The sequence below is a fragment of the Trichinella spiralis genome (assembly GCF_000181795.1).
Source record: "Trichinella spiralis strain ISS 195 chromosome Unknown Scfld1557, whole genome shotgun sequence".
Lineage (NCBI taxonomy): Eukaryota > Metazoa > Nematoda > Enoplea > Trichinellida > Trichinellidae > Trichinella > Trichinella spiralis.
In genome coordinates, this window is record NW_003528496.1 from 706,987 (window position 1) to 725,697 (window position 18,711).

The 18,711-nt window shown below is 33.7% G+C and overlaps 5 protein-coding genes across 5 annotated transcripts; 3 read left to right on the plus strand and 2 right to left on the minus strand.

The window, feature by feature from the left end:
* Positions 1-614: 614 nt before the first annotated feature.
* Tsp_04692 (hypothetical protein) lies at positions 615-1,992 on the minus strand. Its single transcript, XM_003369222.1, has 6 exons — positions 1,983-1,992; positions 1,885-1,954; positions 1,627-1,729; positions 1,345-1,473; positions 1,138-1,192; positions 615-715 (listed from the first exon to the last, which is right to left on the minus strand). Exons 1-6 carry the CDS (start codon positions 1,990-1,992, stop codon positions 615-617), a joined length of 468 nt encoding a protein of 155 aa, XP_003369270.1.
* A 1,038-nt stretch (positions 1,993-3,030) lies between these two features.
* On the minus strand, positions 3,031-7,164 carry Tsp_04693 (putative KH domain protein). The gene is made up of 3 exons (XM_003369223.1): positions 6,424-7,164; positions 3,838-4,824; positions 3,031-3,225 (listed from the first exon to the last, which is right to left on the minus strand). Exons 1-3 carry the CDS (start codon positions 7,162-7,164, stop codon positions 3,031-3,033), a joined length of 1,923 nt encoding a protein of 640 aa, XP_003369271.1.
* A 631-nt stretch (positions 7,165-7,795) lies between these two features.
* On the plus strand, positions 7,796-11,157 carry Tsp_04694 (protein neurobeachin). The gene is made up of 10 exons (XM_003369224.1): positions 7,796-8,143; positions 8,730-8,787; positions 9,231-9,407; positions 9,617-9,717; positions 9,791-9,886; positions 10,032-10,153; positions 10,216-10,465; positions 10,546-10,740; positions 10,816-10,962; positions 11,011-11,157. The coding sequence occupies exons 1-10, from the start codon at positions 7,796-7,798 to the stop codon at positions 11,155-11,157; spliced, it is 1,641 nt and encodes a 546-aa protein (XP_003369272.1).
* A 148-nt stretch (positions 11,158-11,305) lies between these two features.
* Tsp_04695 (conserved hypothetical protein) lies at positions 11,306-16,404 on the plus strand. Its single transcript, XM_003369225.1, has 20 exons — positions 11,306-11,560; positions 11,595-11,763; positions 11,848-11,996; positions 12,078-12,175; positions 12,583-12,675; positions 12,728-12,836; positions 12,903-12,984; positions 13,055-13,181; positions 13,248-13,440; positions 13,507-13,871; positions 13,977-14,130; positions 14,215-14,398; positions 14,464-14,588; positions 14,651-14,758; positions 14,806-14,968; positions 15,020-15,094; positions 15,144-15,458; positions 15,519-15,757; positions 15,848-16,011; positions 16,347-16,404. Exons 1-20 carry the CDS (start codon positions 11,306-11,308, stop codon positions 16,402-16,404), a joined length of 3,225 nt encoding a protein of 1,074 aa, XP_003369273.1.
* An 80-nt stretch (positions 16,405-16,484) lies between these two features.
* On the plus strand, positions 16,485-17,296 carry Tsp_04696 (protein neurobeachin). Its single transcript, XM_003369226.1, has 4 exons — positions 16,485-16,599; positions 16,771-16,941; positions 17,038-17,174; positions 17,270-17,296. Exons 1-4 carry the CDS (start codon positions 16,485-16,487, stop codon positions 17,294-17,296), a joined length of 450 nt encoding a protein of 149 aa, XP_003369274.1.
* The last annotated feature ends 1,415 nt before the right edge of the window (positions 17,297-18,711 follow it).

Sequence of the window (18,711 nt, forward strand, 5' to 3'; positions counted from 1 at the left end):
AAAAAAGGAGAAATATTTTCAATTATTTTCTAGTTTAGTTTGTCACTTCGAAATTATTCATACTATTTCAGTGTTGAAACTCTGTAGTTTAGCACAAGTTAAGCATTACAATGTACACTTCTGCAAAATCAAAAATCACAACTGAAATGTCACAAAAGCAGACCTTTTCATTAAGACATTTATTGAGTTTTATAAAACAACGAACACATTCTGTGCAAACCACCATTCATTTTTCAATTTAATACACAAATAAAGTAAAAATAAACAAATCAACACCAGGGAACAATTATCAAGAACAATAAAATGCTAAGAACAAATGAAGCATTACACCAAAAATAAAACGCTGATACATACCATTTCAGACAACCACACACACAAATAGGCTACAACGGCTAAAAAAACTTACTTGCTTATCATTTAAATAAAATTTAATCAAAATCAAAATTTGTAAATGACAAAATCGTAAAGGAAGAAAAAAACAAGAAATACAATACACACCAATATCCCGCTTAACGCTGCTTCTAACTGGCGTGTCACGTGACTACTTCTTGCTCACTATTCAGCAGGCAACTTGATTTAACTGATACAATGCAATCAGTCAGTGAGCCAGTCAATCACGCTAACTCGTTTCGACTCCTCGCATTATGATAGATTTCATATATTTTTGGTGAGTTCTGCCCATTACGCCATGAAGAAAATGTGGAAGTGATGACAGCTGAAAAATGCAAATGAAAAGAACTTCTCTGGATATGAAACAACAAGCACTTCGTCGATTGAAAACCGTCAAGTTGACGTAGATGCTAATCTTAATTTGGCAACGTCCACGACAAGAACAATTATAAAAAAAATGCAAATAAAATAAAAATCTTCAGCATCTAAGACTTCAAATTTTTCTACAACAAAAGTAACTCGTTCAATAAAACAAATGTTTGAAGAAATGGAAAGAAGGCTTAGTATTTGAGTGGATGATCAAACGCAACGGTGCATACCTCTAAACCAGATGATAATTATAAGAAAAGGTAACAAGCAACTTCAGTAATATTAAATGAAAAAGTGGCGATGAATCTAAAATTTTCATAACTAGCAGAGTTGGTTGGATTGACAAATTTAAAAAGCGAGCTAACCTTCGTAACATACCTATCAGTGGTGAAATAGCTAGCTCGGATGTCAAGACAGCACAAGAATTTCTTGACTAAGATGTTCAACAATTAATTACTCGAGTCTTACGGATAAATTGATAGTAATGATATCGTCAAAAAATTGACAGAACTATGCACAGATAATAAACCAATGGTCATTAGTGCAGAAGAGAATTCATCAGTGAGAACTGTAACAACAGAATACCTCAACAACAGCATCACCAAGATTATAAAAATCATGGATCAGTTCACAAATTACGAGCGGAGATTTAAAGCAAGGCGGGGTGTAGTTAAAATGATTTCCTGTTTTAAAGAAATTCTCTGTGAGAAAAAACTTAAAAAAAGACAATTAACACTTTACAATTTAATCACAAAAAAACCGAAAGCTTGAGAAACCAAAAGCTGGTCAGTCATTAAAACCATAATTATGATCAATTAAGTATTAAACATCAGAATAAAGATTTCAAACAAATTTTGTTGTATATACTGGAACCAATGTACTATGTAAATATATGGTATAACGACCCCAATTAACGCAATTTCGCTTAGAGTTCTTTTTCAAAAAAGCATCATGAACGTTAAGCGGGTCACTGGTGTAATGTTTTTAAATGTAAAAAAATTTAAATGAAACAAATTTTCATTTAAAATTATGCATTGCAACCAAAGACGTATTAAATCGTCAACTGTTGAATTGCAAAACTAATTTAGTGATAGTTTGGCTATCACGCAAAATGATATAATATACTCTGAATGTAAACACGCTATTTGTTCAAAGTCATTATAACAATCCAGTGTTCTGTTCTTCCAACAAAACTCTACATACCCATTGATAACATTACTTACCAAGTTGCATACCTAAATAATATCGAAACACACAGCACCACAATCAACTGCTAAAATAGGCAAAACAAAAAAAATATTCAAAAATAAAATTTCTGTTATAAAAATGAAAACTCATTTCTATTAACAACAGTCTTTTATAGCCAAACAATCAATTATCATTTGTTGACAACGTTTAATCCAGCACTTACTTATATTATAGGACCATTTTGGTTAAGCCTTTGTTCTTCAGCAATTTTGTCATTTGTGCACGCATTTCTAAAAATAAATTTGATGAAAGGATCATCATAACAATGCAATGCTGTCAAATTTACCTGATCATCTGATTTTAAAAATGTCAATTCTAAAATTATTGAATTAGTTTTTGATTTCACACTTTGTTCAACAACTACACCTAAATCTGCCCCTCAACAACCACATTAAACTGAAACTTCTCTAAGACTATATGATGATGATAAAAAAATTTCATACGGTAAGCACAGCAAGCATATTTTCCCGTTAATAAAAAGAAAACATCCAACTGATCAATATACAAACAAAAAGCATATGCAAAAGAGCTTATTCAATGTTCAACAAACTGAGCAATTTTATAAAATCGTCCTGTTCCACACTGCAAACACTATCACCATTACATTTAAATATTCCCAAGTAAATTACTTTAATGCATCATACAAAACTAATGAGTATTTTTTTTTGTTTAGCAGTATGGTCGGTCACCTGGAATCGGTCACACACACATTGATAGGTCAAATTTGGCATCTTGAAAAAAGAAAAGGGAGTTTATTTTTCTTTCGTTGCTTCCAAACAATCATCACGCAGTGATAATAAGCAAAATGAAACTAATGAAAAAAAATAATGGGCAAAAGGCAAATAAGAAAATAATTTTAATTGTTTTTTGGTAACGAGATCACTGAAAGAGGCCATTTTTGACACCTAGTGGTTCGGTCGCATATATCCATAAAAAGGAGACGAAGAATAAAAGAAAACGGACGACTTCAGGCCAGAGTGTCGTGATGGTTGGCAGTGGTCCATCCCCAAGTCGATCGGAGGGTCACAATCTTTCCTCAGGGACTTCTGGATTCTGGACACGGCAAAAAAGTAGCAGTCTGGCAAGCAGCTGGGCGTGGGGGACTGATTCTGCAAAAAATACAAAAACGCAGCAAAAAACCTCAACAAGTGTTTCTACCGAAGCCGTCTGTTCGACACCGCCGCTCATATCGGTATAATGGGTTTCGGGACATGGTATCTAAAAATGCGTACAAACGGGAAACAAAGTTAAAAGAAAATGACCCGTGCTTTGGAAGGGTATAGAGCAATAACGCAATGTGTGGTAGTGGTTCCGCCCAAAAAGGCCATTTTACTTTTCATCCGCAAGCTCAAACAAATAGGCGCACCTTTCTCCAGGCGCGGTCAGATCAAAAAATCTCATCTCGCCCCACAGATCACTAACCACCTCTTGCTAACAATTTCATCTGTGCTTTCTAGCTTAAAGAGAAAAAAAGCCGCACTTCAAAACTTTCATCAGTGAAGCGGAGAATACGAACGTACGAACGAACAAATGAAAGGAAAACAAACGAACAAACCGATGACAAGGTAGAAAATACAGGCACGTTACACCGCCAGCGTAGGATCAAATTTATCACTCAAACAAACTCAACTCTGAAAATATGCGAGTCCAGGAGAAAAAAGTACTGAACACAACATTAATGAATATATGTAAAATTAACATAAAATTGGAGAATATAAACATACTACACTTTCTGCTATAAAAGAAAATAAAAATTAAACAAGAATTTCAAAATCCTCCGTATCGACTCTGCTGCTGGATAATTTTCCTTCCGGCAGAGCTAGTACGTACACACTGTTGCAACAAGTATTGACCCAGTTTAATTTGACTCGTCGTGCCACTGATTGTTATAATTCTTTCGTCAGAGTCTGGTGTTGGCGGATCGACGACAATCTGAGCACCGGACTCCTCACGTATACGGTTGATCCTTTCGCCTCCTTTTCCAATTATCGTCCCACCCAGCTCTTTCGGGATGGTCACTTGCACAGTGGCGATCAGATTTTCCGCATACAAACTCATTGGCGAATAGCCTAACGCTTGCATCGGTGAAATTTCATTGACGCCCGTGAAATGTGGAGTCGATGCTGCTGGAGAAGATGAATGAATTCCAGAACTGCGCCGCGTTGTAGAATTACTGCGCCAATTGCGATCTGTTGTATAGCCACCATAATCCAACGCATAGGACATGTCGTAATTGTTGGCGTCGTACAACCTTTCGACACCTTTGATTGGCGTTTCTTCGCAAATCTCTTTCACGTGTCGAATTGCATTTACAATCTTCTCTTTGTCACCGCTGAACTGAATCACACGCTCTGTAGACAATGGTGCGCATTCCGAATAGACGCGTATGCCGGCGCCGGTTATATCACGAAGCTCCTTTATTTTAAACCCTGCCCGGCCAATGATCGCTCCTGCCTGACTTTGGTGAACTAACATCCGCACTTCAGCTTCTTGCGGACCACTCTTACCGTCGTCTAAACGTGGAATCAAATCGCTCACGCAGTCTGTCAGTGTTGCCACGTTTGCACAAGAGATGTTCAACACTCGTTCTGGGGTACTGCTGTCCGGAATGTTAACCGAAGCGCAATACTGGCTACGGAGGCGTTTGATATTTTCACCTCCTTTCCCGATAACTGCACCAGCACTTTTGCTTGCGATCAACAATCGCAGCTCCGGCCCTTCGTGACCTGACCGGCGTCGTTTACGAGAATAATGAAGCGATTCATCTTGATAGTAGCGCTTCATGCCGTTCATTTTTCCAATAATTTCAAAAGAAAGCTATAAAAATAAAAATTTACCTGCTATTTCAAAGAAGTGAAATATTCTGTAGCACGTACGACTAATGAACAAGCAACAAACTAAGAGATAACATTAACAGAACAGTGTGACAACGCAAGTAAAAACAAATTGACATGCAAAACTTATCGCGCGCAAATACCGCTAGGCACTGAACTAAACACAGATCAAATTGTTAAATGCAACTGTGCAATTAGAAATTGAAAAACTGAACAATAAACAAACAAAAGTACGAGCAACATTTCACGGTGAATGATTGTCGAAACACTGGAACAATTTAACGGGAAAATAATGTTCAACCAAGAAGAAATTACTGAAAATACAAATAGCGGTACAGATTAGACGTGCAAATAACGTTACATTGCTATGACACACTCCAACTTATCATCGATAGACGCAACCACGTAACACAAATCAATTTTTATAATATTGATTTGCAGGTTGTTACGTGATAAAAATGATAGCAGTTACTAAAAAAGAATATAAAAATTAAATTTTAAGCTAAAAATATGTACAATTTAAAAATAAAATTAAAATTTTTCATCTAAAATTTTTTTATAATTTATTATGCGCAACTGTTAAGTTCTTAGGACAATGCAGTTCGTTACAGAAAAATAGTAGACAATTTGAATGCACATTATCAGCTCTAAATAATAAAAATTTATACAATTGTAATATAAATTGTAAATTTTCAAATATTTCAGCTTATTTTATGCTTTATAAAATAACTTGTGCCTGTTCATACTATTTTCTTACTGTAATTTGGGAAACTACTGTAAAATTTAAATGCTAATAAGGTGCAATAGCGCATTTCTTTTTTAATAAAAAGAATGTGCAAGTAAAATTCAGTTTTGCAAATTTTCAAAGTATATGAAATTTAATATAACATTTTCTTATTTTAATAAAATTTTTTCGCTTTATGGGGCTGCCTTTTTGAAATAAATTACTAAGTAAATTTTATTCACTTCGAGTTGCATCAACTTTTAATAAATACATTTTTATTACAATTTTTTAACTTATTAATTACATTTTTAGTAGTTTTACATTTCATCTTGAAACATAATTTGGTTCTGTTTAATTAATTTATTATTTACGCAACAATTAGATTAGTGTAATAATAAGTTTCATATTAATAGCTGATGACGACATCTGAATTATATACCAAGTGATAACATTTTCTGTTGCTTTCTTGTAATGCTTCAATTTACAGAATTTTAATTAAAAAAATGAAGATGCAGAACAACTCTTAAAGTCCATCCAAAGAGTGACAATAAAATGTTTTACAAATGATCGCTTTCTATTGAGCATCAATTTTTATTAATTAAAAACTCAATTTCAAATACTCTCGTTCAGATTCGTTTGCATGTATTACAAATTATTTCAATGTTACATTCAAACTTCATGAACTGCAATTTACTTCGACAAAAATAAACAATAAAAAGATAACAAATAACGGTCAACCATTTGACACTTCGTTGGAAGTGAAAACATCAATGAGATCAATATGGATTTTCAAGCATACTTTTAGCCGCTGATGCACCAGGGTGTTTTTTCTTCATTGCAACGAAGAGCCACGTTTACAACAAAGAAATTTTTTCCTTCGATAGCCATTTCTGTTCTGTGAAGAACGGAATAATTGACATTGCTTAAACCAGACATCTGATCGCGCTTATATAATTCTTTAATTCTTCTGTGTTTCTTTCTAAAATCTCTTTGTCGTACAAGCTCGTCATGCAAATGTTGAAAAGTTGTGTTTGAATCTGTCAATAAATTTTTTGGTCGATGAATTTTTAAACGATTTTTCACCACTCTTAAATAAAATTCATCATCTTCCAATCCCCATCCCCAATATTTATTGGACATGCCATTCAATTGTTTGAAATCATCAAGCTTCAGTATCAAAATACCACCAATGTACTTTTCGTAATGATACAGTGGATGATATTCGGGTGATGCGACGTGATACACTCCATCGACAGGATATCCATAATTCAAATGTTTGTTCAGTGGTAATAAATCCACATCATGCATTGCAAAATAATCACAACTTTCATTTACACTCTCAAAATAACCTATATTGATCAGTGCCGCTCGATTGAACCTGTACGAATCTTGTTGATTGATCACAATAATTGAGAAATCAAAAATTCTTTGCATGTGTAAGAATTGATGAATATGTGGAACGAACTTTTGTAATTCATAAAATCGATCACGAAATGGAACCACAACACACAGTTTGTGCAACTGAGACTTACTGAAAGATGATGCTTGTTCTCGTATGAACAGATCAACCGGTTCAAGAAGGTTCACGTTTGATTTCATATAAAGCTGTACATACAAAATAACAGCTGAAATTATCAAAAAACATATTTTTAAAATGTAAATGTTTCGCATGCTTCTATATTTTTAGCCATAAAATCAAGATTAAATTAACAGATCAAATTATAGTGAACTTCAGCGTCATGGCACATGCATACTATAAACAAGTATTAAAAATTGTCTACAGTTTTCTACTTACAGTAACGAAAATCACTTGAATTAGATTTACTGTACAGATAGTCTTTTGTAAGTTACACGGTAAATTTTAAAATGATATTTAAGTTAAATTTTATAAATACAATGCTGAACTATAAAATATACAAATGACCTTGCTTCGTTCTGCAAATATATGTAGTACACTTTTAAAGACTTCAAAAATTTGACCACTTGAAAATGATTTATTAAATCAAAAAATATTATTTCTGAAGAAATATTAAGCTTTTGCAGTTTCCAATTGCAGAATATCAATTGCAAAATTTTAAAATGTTTACTTGACTTTTGGTTTCATGTGGCTACAGTATGATTTTGTAAACTTTTGTGTTCATTTGAAAAATATAATACTGAAATTAGTTTTATTATTTTTGTACACTCTGTTTAAATTATAAAAATGGATTTGTTTATTTATTAATGCTAAATGTTTGAACACGGTGCCGACTTCAGTGAGCTAGATTTGGAAGGCAACTTACTTACAAGAGCATCTGTAGAGGGTAATTCCACTTCGGATGTAGTCTCTCTAACGGTGGATACTACTCCAGGTGAAGTTCAGAATGGTGCAGATTGTAACGAGAACGGCTCAGTGTCGAAATCTTCTTTTCAACATGCTCCACAAAATGAAAAGAAAGAAAACATAATAGAAAGCTGCAAGGAAAGTAATAATTGCATGAAAAGCGAAACTGCGGAGCAGATGTTTTCGAGACTTAAAATGGGCTTGAAAGATGGGAAAATAGCTGGAAAAGAGCTTGTAGATTCTGTGTTTCAACTAGTAAGTTTATACATTGGTGTTCAATTTATAATAAGAATTGGTATACTTAATTCAGATAAAAAATTTAACTGTACGCTTCATGTTAAATGTTTTTCAATATTAAACTTTGTGCTTTCATTATTTTTTGAGGTAATTTTTATCATAATGACGAATTTATCACCGTGTAACATTCTGTTATGATATTCTTTTATCGAATTAAAATCATTCATTTATTATATTTATACTGTCACTGTTTGGAGCTATAGATGTGTTAGTTTTTATTTATTAAATTTGTTGAAAAAGTGATTTTATTGCACATAATATAGGTGAAAATTTTAGATGTTTGGAATTGATGTCGGTTAGGATCATTTTTAAAGTAAATTACACGCATAATAAACAAAAGACAGTGCATATAAGTGAAACTGTATTATGCTTTCAGTTTTAGTCATATCATATTGGTTTCCTTGGATACAGTGCAGCCGACATGCATTGTGCTTTGTTTTGAATTAATTTTAATTCAGCCACTTGTTTATTTTCTGCTTTTATTTGTTCAGGGTTTTTATTGAAGCAGTTTTGTAAAATTGAATTTTTTTGTGATAAGTTAAAGCGGGTTTGTTTTGAGCGTATTGATTCTATTCAGTACATTAATATTATTGAACAGCATGGTTTTTGACGAGCATCTTAACGAACTATCATTAGTAATAGCTCAGTAGGCTGATGAGCATATTAGTTGTGTGATTTCAGTTTCAGTTGAGTGAAATAGAATAGTAGTGTTTTTGATAGAGCTATATTTGAATTTGCTGTAAAAGTGTGATATTTAGTTTACCTGAGCTTGAATGTTTGCCATATTAGCTTGTGAAATAATTGACAGTCAAACATGACAATCAGTTTGCTAATAAGAAGATAATTTATTGGAAATTTGAAAATTGTTTTACCGCATGTGTTATTGTTTCAGCTTGTCGGTGGTCCGTTTAACATGGAAAATGCATTTCTTATACAAAATAAAGAATACATCATTCCAATGGTATATTTGTTGGACGCTAGTCCACCTCACTTACAAGTAAAGTGTATTTTTGTTTTTTTTTTCAATTTGTGATTTCAAACGCAGTTTGCATATTTTCGGCCGAAATGTGGTGTGTATTTATTGGTATTGCACGAAAAAGTCATCGAAACTTGGAAGCGTGTGCTGAAAGTGGTCTGATAAGAGCTCTGTTGGGACGTCTTCCAGATGCAGAAGATGTTGTTGCTGGTGCTTATTTATATGTTTATTTTACTACTGCATTGCGTAAACATTTTCAAAAAAGATTTAAATATAATGTTGCAATTTTTTAGGTAATTTATTTGTAAAACAAAATTAATCACATATGTTTGTATGGAGTTTTTTAATGTTAAATATTAAAGTGGTTGGAATAGATTTTATTTGAAATTTATGTATACAAAAATTTGTATTTAAAGGATGATGCAATTTTGGCAAATATGAATTGTTTTTTTTAGATTTTCTTATTGAATTGCTCACAATTCTTACTACGTACAGTATAAATGTGAAAGATATGAAAATGTTTTTACGGGCTTTGAGAGCTGTGGATAATAAATGGGTAAGAGATATTGATTGTGGTAGCGATTGCATCATCATTTTGTTGAAAAAAAAGCGTAAAACAATTTTTTAAGCCTCGCCATTCTGCTAAACTATTGTTAGTAATAAAGCAAATGCTGCGCAAAGAAGGACCTGATGTTTTCTTCAGCTTTTTTGGTGGATCAAAGACTGTAAGTTTACAATTTTTGTAAATTTTATTTGGTCCATCTTGAATTTTGTGTTGTTTATGCACATATGATTGTAATATAATTTGAAAGGGAATGTTGATTTGTAATAAATAGGAAAGCTTTTTACTGAAGAGTATTTGTTATGCAGGGAATTCACATTCCTCCATTGTCGAAATGGCCCTATCAGAATGGTTGGAGTTTTGTAACGTGGGTGCGGCTAGATCCAGAAAGTAGTGCTACTTTTGAAGAAGAAACACCATATTTATTTTCGTAAGTTTTTATTATTAAAAATTTTAATTTTGTAATTTAAATTGTTTGTTTTTTTTAAAAAGCTTTCGTACACGAAATGGTCTTGGTCATTCGTGTCACTTTGTTGGAAATTGTATGGTCGTGACTACAGTAAAAAATAAAAATGGCCAGAGTGTGCAGCAGTGTATTAAATACGAACTGCAAGTGCGCAAATGGTACCATGTTGTACTTGCTTATTCATACAGTAGGTGGGGTCGGAGTGAATTGCAGTGTTTTGTCAATGGTCAACCAGTGAGTGGATTTGAATTCAACTGGCATGTCAGCACGAATGAGGTATATATTTGGAAAAAAGTTGAATTATTATTATATTATGAATGCTCATTTCTTCTTCTTCTTCTTCAATTGTTAAGCAGTATGATCGGTGCTTTGTGGGTTGCTGCCCGGATTCGAATGGCAAAAATTCATTTAGCGGTCAGATGAGTGTTCTGTATTTGTTTTCCGAATCGCTCAACTTGCAACAAGTGAACAGTTTGTACGGTTTGGGACCGAATTATCAGAGCTGTTTCAAATTTAAAAACGAAGTCGACATTCCAATTGCTTACATGAAAGTAAAAATTTAACATTTAATCCAATATTTTGTGGCAGCATTTTTCATTTATTTGTTGTTCTTTTTTGGGATGTAGTATTTGTTTGATGGGAAATTATCCAGTGCGTTGGTTTTTGCCTACAGTCCGCAGAACTGCGATCGACAGCTTTGTCTCAACTCAGTGATGAAAGAAAACCAGGGTTACTTTTTTCAAACGCCGCATGCTGTTATGATGGATGTAACTGTTTTTTTAAATTTTATTAAAAAAAATATATTTCTTCTTTAAATAAAGGGTGTGAATGTTGTTGTTACACATTCCATACATACGACTTTACATTCCGTCGGCGGCGTGCAGGTATTTTTACCTTTGCTGACGCAACTTGATTTCCCAGTACAAACGTCTTGTGATCAGTGTCGAATTGATTACAGTATATGGTAAGTGAAATAATTTAATTTTCAATGAGCTGCACATTTACTGTTGGGTTGAATAAAAATTTTGAACAATAAATGCAGAATGATGACTGAATTAGAAAAAACAGTAAGTATTGTATTTAAGTTCCACGTTGTTGTCCATCTTTTCTCAACTTATGGTCTGTTCTCCTGGAGTGCAACAGCAGTTGCTGCAGACGAATGCTTTTTTGGTCATTGGCGTCTCACTTACGGCGGCCGATAAAAAGCACATCACTGAGAGTGTATTGAATACGTTCATTGAAATGGCCCATTTCCTCATTTCACCTGAATCGAGCAGTGCGAATCTTTTGCGTCAATTGTTCGAATTTGTTCTACTCAACCCAAACCTTTGGATCAATACCGACGGCAGAGTATCACTTGTCTGTCTCTGGGTTTAATATTAAATTTTATTGGCCATAATTTTAGGTTCAGACCAGGCTGTATCAGTATTTAGCGACGGACTTTTATGACAAGGCGAAAATTTTCAATCCCGTCCGTCGTGTTACAACAATAATGCAATTGTTGCATTCGTTGAAATTTTATTACTGGGTGACGGATCCAAGGCGACGCAGTGGTATTGATGGAAAAGGCAAAGGTTTGCACTTTTGTAAATAAAAAAGAAAAACAAAGAAGCAAACTTTTTTTGTTTAATTTTATCTACTTTTTGAAACTTCGTTAGCTGGTCCAAGACCAACTGTGGATAACATTTTGACAATCCGGGGCCATATACTGACGCTCATGTACAAAATCGTTTCCAATAATGAACCTGGAGCGCAGACGGGCGACGAACTCAAAGCTATATTGAACTTTTTGACTACAGTTCATGAGGTCTGCTTTGGCAATTTTACTTTTATTTATTAGAAATTGTTTCAAATTTACACACATGAAAATCTATTTCTTGATTTTCAGGATGATAATTTGACTGACGTGTTAAGTATGTTGATTAAGCTTGTGGCTGCCAATCCAGCAATGCTCATCCCAGCATTCGATAAAAAGCGAGGCGTTTGGTGAGTATTTTTTTGAAGTTATATAAATTGTTTCTTTGAACAACAAAAGCATATTAAGTAGAAAACATGTCATTTTTTCCGATTATGAAATTTCATTTCAGTATTCGTATACTTAATATGTGTGCTGCTTTTTTATTCCTGTTGATGAAATTTTTATGAAATATTTTAAAACAAAGAACCAATGAATTCTTGCCAAAATAGCAATGAATATGTTGAAGTTGAAGTATTATTGTAAAGTTGATTTCAAAATATCTTTGAGTTTCATTTAACACACTGACTGGGCTAATTGAATAATTGCATCTGTTGAACAATCCAATAAAACTTGAATTTGCATTTCGATGTTGATATTATTAGACATGTTTGGAAATATTTTTGATTTTTTTTTCAAATTCTTTTTGTACTTTCAGGGTTGTATTTAAATTAATCGGTGCAGCCAATGAAACCGTTCGATTGTTGGCTTTGAAATTGTTCGGTTTCTTTTTATGCCGTTGCACGAGCAAGTAAGATTTACTTGTCACGTTAATTTTGCAAAAATGATTTGGAATTTTATAGACGCAAGCAAGATACAATGAATCCGTACAATTTGTACACTCTGTTAACTGATCGACTGCTGTTGCACGCCACGTATATAAATGTGCGCACGTACAATGTGCTTTTTGAGGTTTTATTTCAAATTTATTGTTCATTATTCATCAAGGATTTGAATTGTTGTTTTTTCAATAAGCAGATATTAATTGAAAAGATGACATCGGAAATTTTGGACGGTCGTCACCCAGAACCGAGTACGAATTGCAAGTTTGAAAATCCCAGTAAGTTGATAAAGTTAATAATAAGCATGGAAATTTTGCGTATAATTGATCGATTTTTTTCTCTCTCTAGTGCTGATTCGTACAATTGCCAGCTTATTGCAGCAGTCGGATCAACAGAACACTGAAGTGCTTGAGGTGAAGAAAGTATTTTTAACAGATTTGATTCACATGTGTACGAATTCGAGCGAAAACAGACGGTATTATTTATTCATATTTAATAATAATTATTATTATTGCTTGTTTTTTTTTCAAATTATTTGTAGAATTATTTTGCAAATGTCCGTATGGCAAGATTGGTTGATTTCTTTGACTTCTTTGGAGCCGAACACCGAAGCAGAGATGCATATTCGCAGTCTGGTTTATCATCTCTTTGCAATTTTACTACATCACGCGATCAAATTGGAATACGGTGGGTGGCGTGTTTGGATTGATACTATGGCCATTATTCATTCTAAGGTGTTTTAATTTTTTTTCCTGAACAAACGATAGTTTTTTCATATTTAACAACAAGAAAATTTGTAGGGTTCTTTTGAACGTTTTTGTCGGAAAAATTCTGGCAAAGCAGTATCTCGATTGGATATGACACAATCTGAAAAAAATGACGACGTTGAAAAAGAAGTGGTTACTGTTGTTCAAGATTTATTGTCGAAAGTTGCTGGTCAGAGTAGTACAGTGGCCAGTGGTGAATCGCAAAGTGTATTCAGTACATCAAATGTATCATCGGAAAGCACGTACATTGGATCTAGATCCGAGGAAAAAGCGCCCCAGCAAGTCGACAGCACGGTGCCGTTGTATCGTATACCGGAATTTCGTTGGTCGGCTGCTCATTTGACTTTGCTATCCGATCTGCTGTTGGGAATTGAATCGGACATTGCAGTTTGGAAAAAGTATATTTGACATACTATTCTGTTATTAGTTAAACACTTATAAAAATTGTTTCGTTATGTATATGCATATTTTTGTTGTGTTATTTTTTTTTACTTTTTTCCCAGTGACGGTTCACGTTCCTTGATAGACTACATCAATCAGAGTGATAATGCGGTTTTTGTTGTCAACGCTATACATGTGATGTCGCAGTCGTTGGATAGTTTTATTGTCGCCTGCGGTGGCTTGTTACCCTTGTTGGCAGCTCTAACTTCGCCCAGTGTATTTAAAAAGAAAAATGAATTAAATTATTTGATGGAAAAATCAGTTATTTAATTTATTAATTTTTTTTTGTATAATTTTCAGAGTGATTTGGAAATTGCCGATACTTCAAATCAGGGATTGTCGATGAATGTGGCGATATCGTTTTTGGTGCGACTGGCGAATCTAGCGGATGTTATTGTTTTTGGAACAGCTTGCAATTTTGCAGATTTAGAGAGGGAAAAAAATATGCCTACTGGTGGCATTTTGAGGCAGATATTGAGACTTGGTAAAATTGAACTGATTTCGAATAGAGATGAATAATAATAATAATTGAAATTGTTCATTGTTCAGTGACTATGGTTGCAGTGAGAAATTGTCTCGTTTACAGATACAAGTCTTGCTTTGATCACCAGCTGGTAGTTTGCGCCAAAGAGAGAGCGATCAAAGCACTGGTTGATGATTTAACATCACTTGATGTGCTTTATAAATTTCATTGATATTCTCTTGTCAAACATAGAATAGAACATCATATTTGTAGGAGACAAACAGTGATTTTCTTAATTTGAAAACAACCGTTCAAGATCCCGAACGGGTACTTCAAGAAGTCGACGTCTATCGACTCAAGGCGACACTCTACCGTGACATTGTAAGCTTTATAATGTTTATGATATTTTGATTTGAATTTTTTCTTAGGAAGAATCTCGACAGGCTCAATTTTTGGCATTGGCAACGATTTACTTTTTGTCAGTGCTGATGGTGTCCAGGTATAGAGATATTTTAGAACCACCTTCCTCTCCGTCGCCGTTTCACAACACTGTCAGCGCCGGTTCCAACTTCAATCAGACGGCGGAATATCGTAAATTTAAATTTCATTTCAATTTCAATTTATTTCACTGTAAAATTTCAGGCAAGGACAATTCGAAAATAGTTCCATCTGAGGCGAAGACATCTGTAAAAAATGAAAATGGTTCGATTTTTATCGGTTGTTGCATTTGTGCAAAATTGAATTTTAATTCATTGGTTTTGTGCAGACGAGCAATTGTTGAGCGGTGCCAAATCAGCGGCGGATGGATTTGACGATTTGACCGATTCAATACGGTTGAAACAAGATGAAAATGTTGCCAGTTCTCCAATGGCGACAGTTGAAACTGCACCACCAAAAAGTGACCAAAGTAGCAGCAGAGACGATGCTTCCAAAGAACGTCAAGCGCTTCTCAGTGCACGCTTGAGAACAGCACTTGAGCCGGTGGCGCCACTTTTTCGTGAAATTATCGCCGATTTTCAATCTTACTTTCAAAAGACTCTTCTGGGTACCCATGGACAAGAGATTATGAACGATCCGAAAGGTATCTGCGTTCGATTTGGTGATTTTTCTACTTCATTTTCATTTATTTTTATTCATACAGTGCTGAATACGTTGCGTAATAGCAACGTCAGTGTGATTGAATTGGTCATGTTGTTGTGTTCCCAAGAATGGCAAACATCCCTGCAAAAGCATGCAGGACTGGCATTTATTGAACTGGTCAACGAAGGACGTCTTCTGGCCCATGCAACGCGCGATCACTTGGTTCGCGTTGCAAACGAGGCTGAATATATTTTGAACAGAATGCGAGCCGAAGATGTGATGAAGCATGCTGAATTTGAGGTATCCTTTGCAATAGTAGCAGTTGCTGTTGTTTCTTATATTTAATAATTTTCCATTTTGTTTTCTCTCTTTTTACAATTAATTATACAGGCCATGTGTGCCCAGCTTGTCGTTACAAGCAAAGAAGAAGAAAGCACTTGCAATTTGCTCATTTCAGCAGCCCGACGGCGAAATACCATGATATCTAGAAAAATTCTCGACAAAGTGCACGTCATTTTGCGTAGTGAATACGGAGCTTGGGGTGTGGAAAATAGGTTTGTTTTCTTTTTCTTTTTTTAAACTTTTATGCATGTACATTCTTGCGCATATCTTTTTATCACGCTCAAATTGTTTTCTTGATAACTTGTATAATGAATATTTGAAAAGAGAATATCTGTGAAGTGAATCTGTAATTTTGAACGATTTTATTTTCAATATAGAAATACCGAATGTGAAGAAAATCCATTTTATTAAATTGTTGGTGTTATGAATATAGTAGCAAACAAAGGGGGGGGGGAGTAATTTATCGAGACTTTTACAAATAAACCATCACTAGAAGAAGTTGATGGAACATGAACAGTTTTTTATTATAAAAATTTTGTACTGAAAGAAAAGCGGTGTTTGCGACGGAAACAGCATGCTCCATTGGGCAGCGTTGGGGTTGCTAGTATAGAAAGGAATATTATAAAAAAATTTTCGATGTGAATTTTCATGATTAAATTTCTCGATGCAATCGTTCAGGGCGAAAATGTTTTGGAAATTGGACATTTGGGAAGATGACTCGAGACGTCGACGGCGACTGGTGCCCAATTCTTTTGGTTCCTCACATCCTGAAGCTACGTTGAAAAGTGCGGATAATCAGGGTAGGAGCTGAGTTTGTTGATTTGGAAATTTTCACTAAAGAAAAAGTAAAAAGTAAAATCAATAGATGAATTTATTGAAAATTTGCACGAAGATTGTGCAATTATTGAAAAATTTATCAGATTTGTGAAATATTCGAGCATTTTTTTACAAAAAAAGTTATTGCTGTTCAGGTGAAGATGAAAGTGAAGTTGAAAAAACTCGTGACGCTTTTGCATCTTACCTTCGAGACAAAAATATTGTTCTTCCTTCGTCGACGCCATCTTCGTTGACCAACGAATTGCTAACAGAAACGGAAATTGTTTTATGGAATGAAGAAACCGATGAAGAAGTTAATCAACAAGGTGGATATTTTGTGTTGTTTTCTTTTTCAGTTGTTCAATATATGCAAATTTTTGTTTATTTATTTATTTATTTATTTTACTTTGCATTTTGTACAGCAGGTTCATGTTTCATCACTCCATGTCATCTGGTAGCTCCAGGCCTGGTCTTGCCTGGAATATTGTCAATCACAGCTAACGAACTTTCATTTGACTGCAAAGATGATGATGCAGAGTTGCAGCAGGCAGATCCCGCGGTAAGTATTCAACTTATTTCTTTTTTTTTCTGTACCATTTTTGAGTTTCAAAAAGTTGCAAAAGGTTGGCAAAATTTTTTTTAATTCAAATTCAGCGTAATAATGCGACTTTTTGTAAATGATGCATTTTAATATGTTGATCTTGTCGATTTAGGGACAACTTTCAAATGTGCAAATGCTGTATTTTTGCAGTTTTTTTTGAAATTATTTCATATTAATGTTTCAAAAGTTTATTGGGTTGAGCGGAGCACATTTGAAAATCACGGGCGGGGGAGATAAAAGATTTTTTTAGTATTGAATTTTATCTGTACATATGTAGTATGTTCTACTTTGTCAGTATTCTGTTTTTTTTTTGTTTTTTGAATTACAATTGCAACTTTGAGCAATTGAAGAGTAATTGATTTGTGGAATTGTACAGTTAATTTGTGTGATTAAGCTTTTGTGCAGAAGCTTATTTAATCAGATTTGAAATATATTTATCAGCAGGGAAATAACGTTAGCAAGTAATAAATTGATAGCTTCATTCGAATTTTACGATTCAATATACCACCTGTCATTTGGACATCTACTAATAAAAGTGCGCAGCAGCTAGCTGTATGCGCATTTTTCTCATTTGCGTGTATTAATTTTTGTCCTGATTTGTTGTTTCACATTTGATGAATTGAAAATAATAATTTTAATAAGCAAAAAAGAAAAACAATAAAAATGAAATTATGGAAAAAAGAGAACGCATTAATTGTAAAATGTAAATTGCATGTCGTTGTTGATTTTGTGAGTTGAATAGAGTTGCAGTCAATTTAATCGACTTAATTTGATTTTAATTGAAGTAATAAATGATTTTAAATTTATGTAATTATCAAAAATAAATAGACGATCAAAGGTAGATGAAAATAAATGGCGTGAATTGCGTACATCTATATATATATATCTGTTTGGGGGGGGGGAGGCAAAAATGTATTTTTTTGATCATCGTTTTAAATATTACTTTGAAGCAAGATTTTTTTTTATGTTTACGACATCACACATTGTATGTTTTGGTACTTTTCTTTTCTGTGTTCAATAACTGGATTGAAGTTGAATTTAACATTTTATTTTTGAGCTGTAAATGATAATTAAAAAAAAAGAAACAAAGTGATTGTGTGTCATAGGTAATGGCCACCATTTATGAATATTATTTAAATTGTAAGAGATGAGAAATTGTTGTCTTTAGTGGAAAATTTATCATCCGTATATGTGATGTGATTAAATGTATTTTTTTTAAAAAAAAAGGAACATTTGATTATATTTGACCATGTGAATGATGATGATGATCGATTGATCGTATTATTATTGTGAATCATTTGAAAATATCGGTTTGCTTGAAAGCTGCTTGACTTGGTTGGTTGGTTTATTTGTCTATATTCGGTTTTTGATTAGTTGATGATTTGGTGATTTTGGACGAGCATTTGGTCATAATATCTATATATAATATTATAATCTGTGCGGCTGGTGAGCGAGAAGTTTTCGGCCAAATTTGGCCCATTTGATCTCTGCTGTT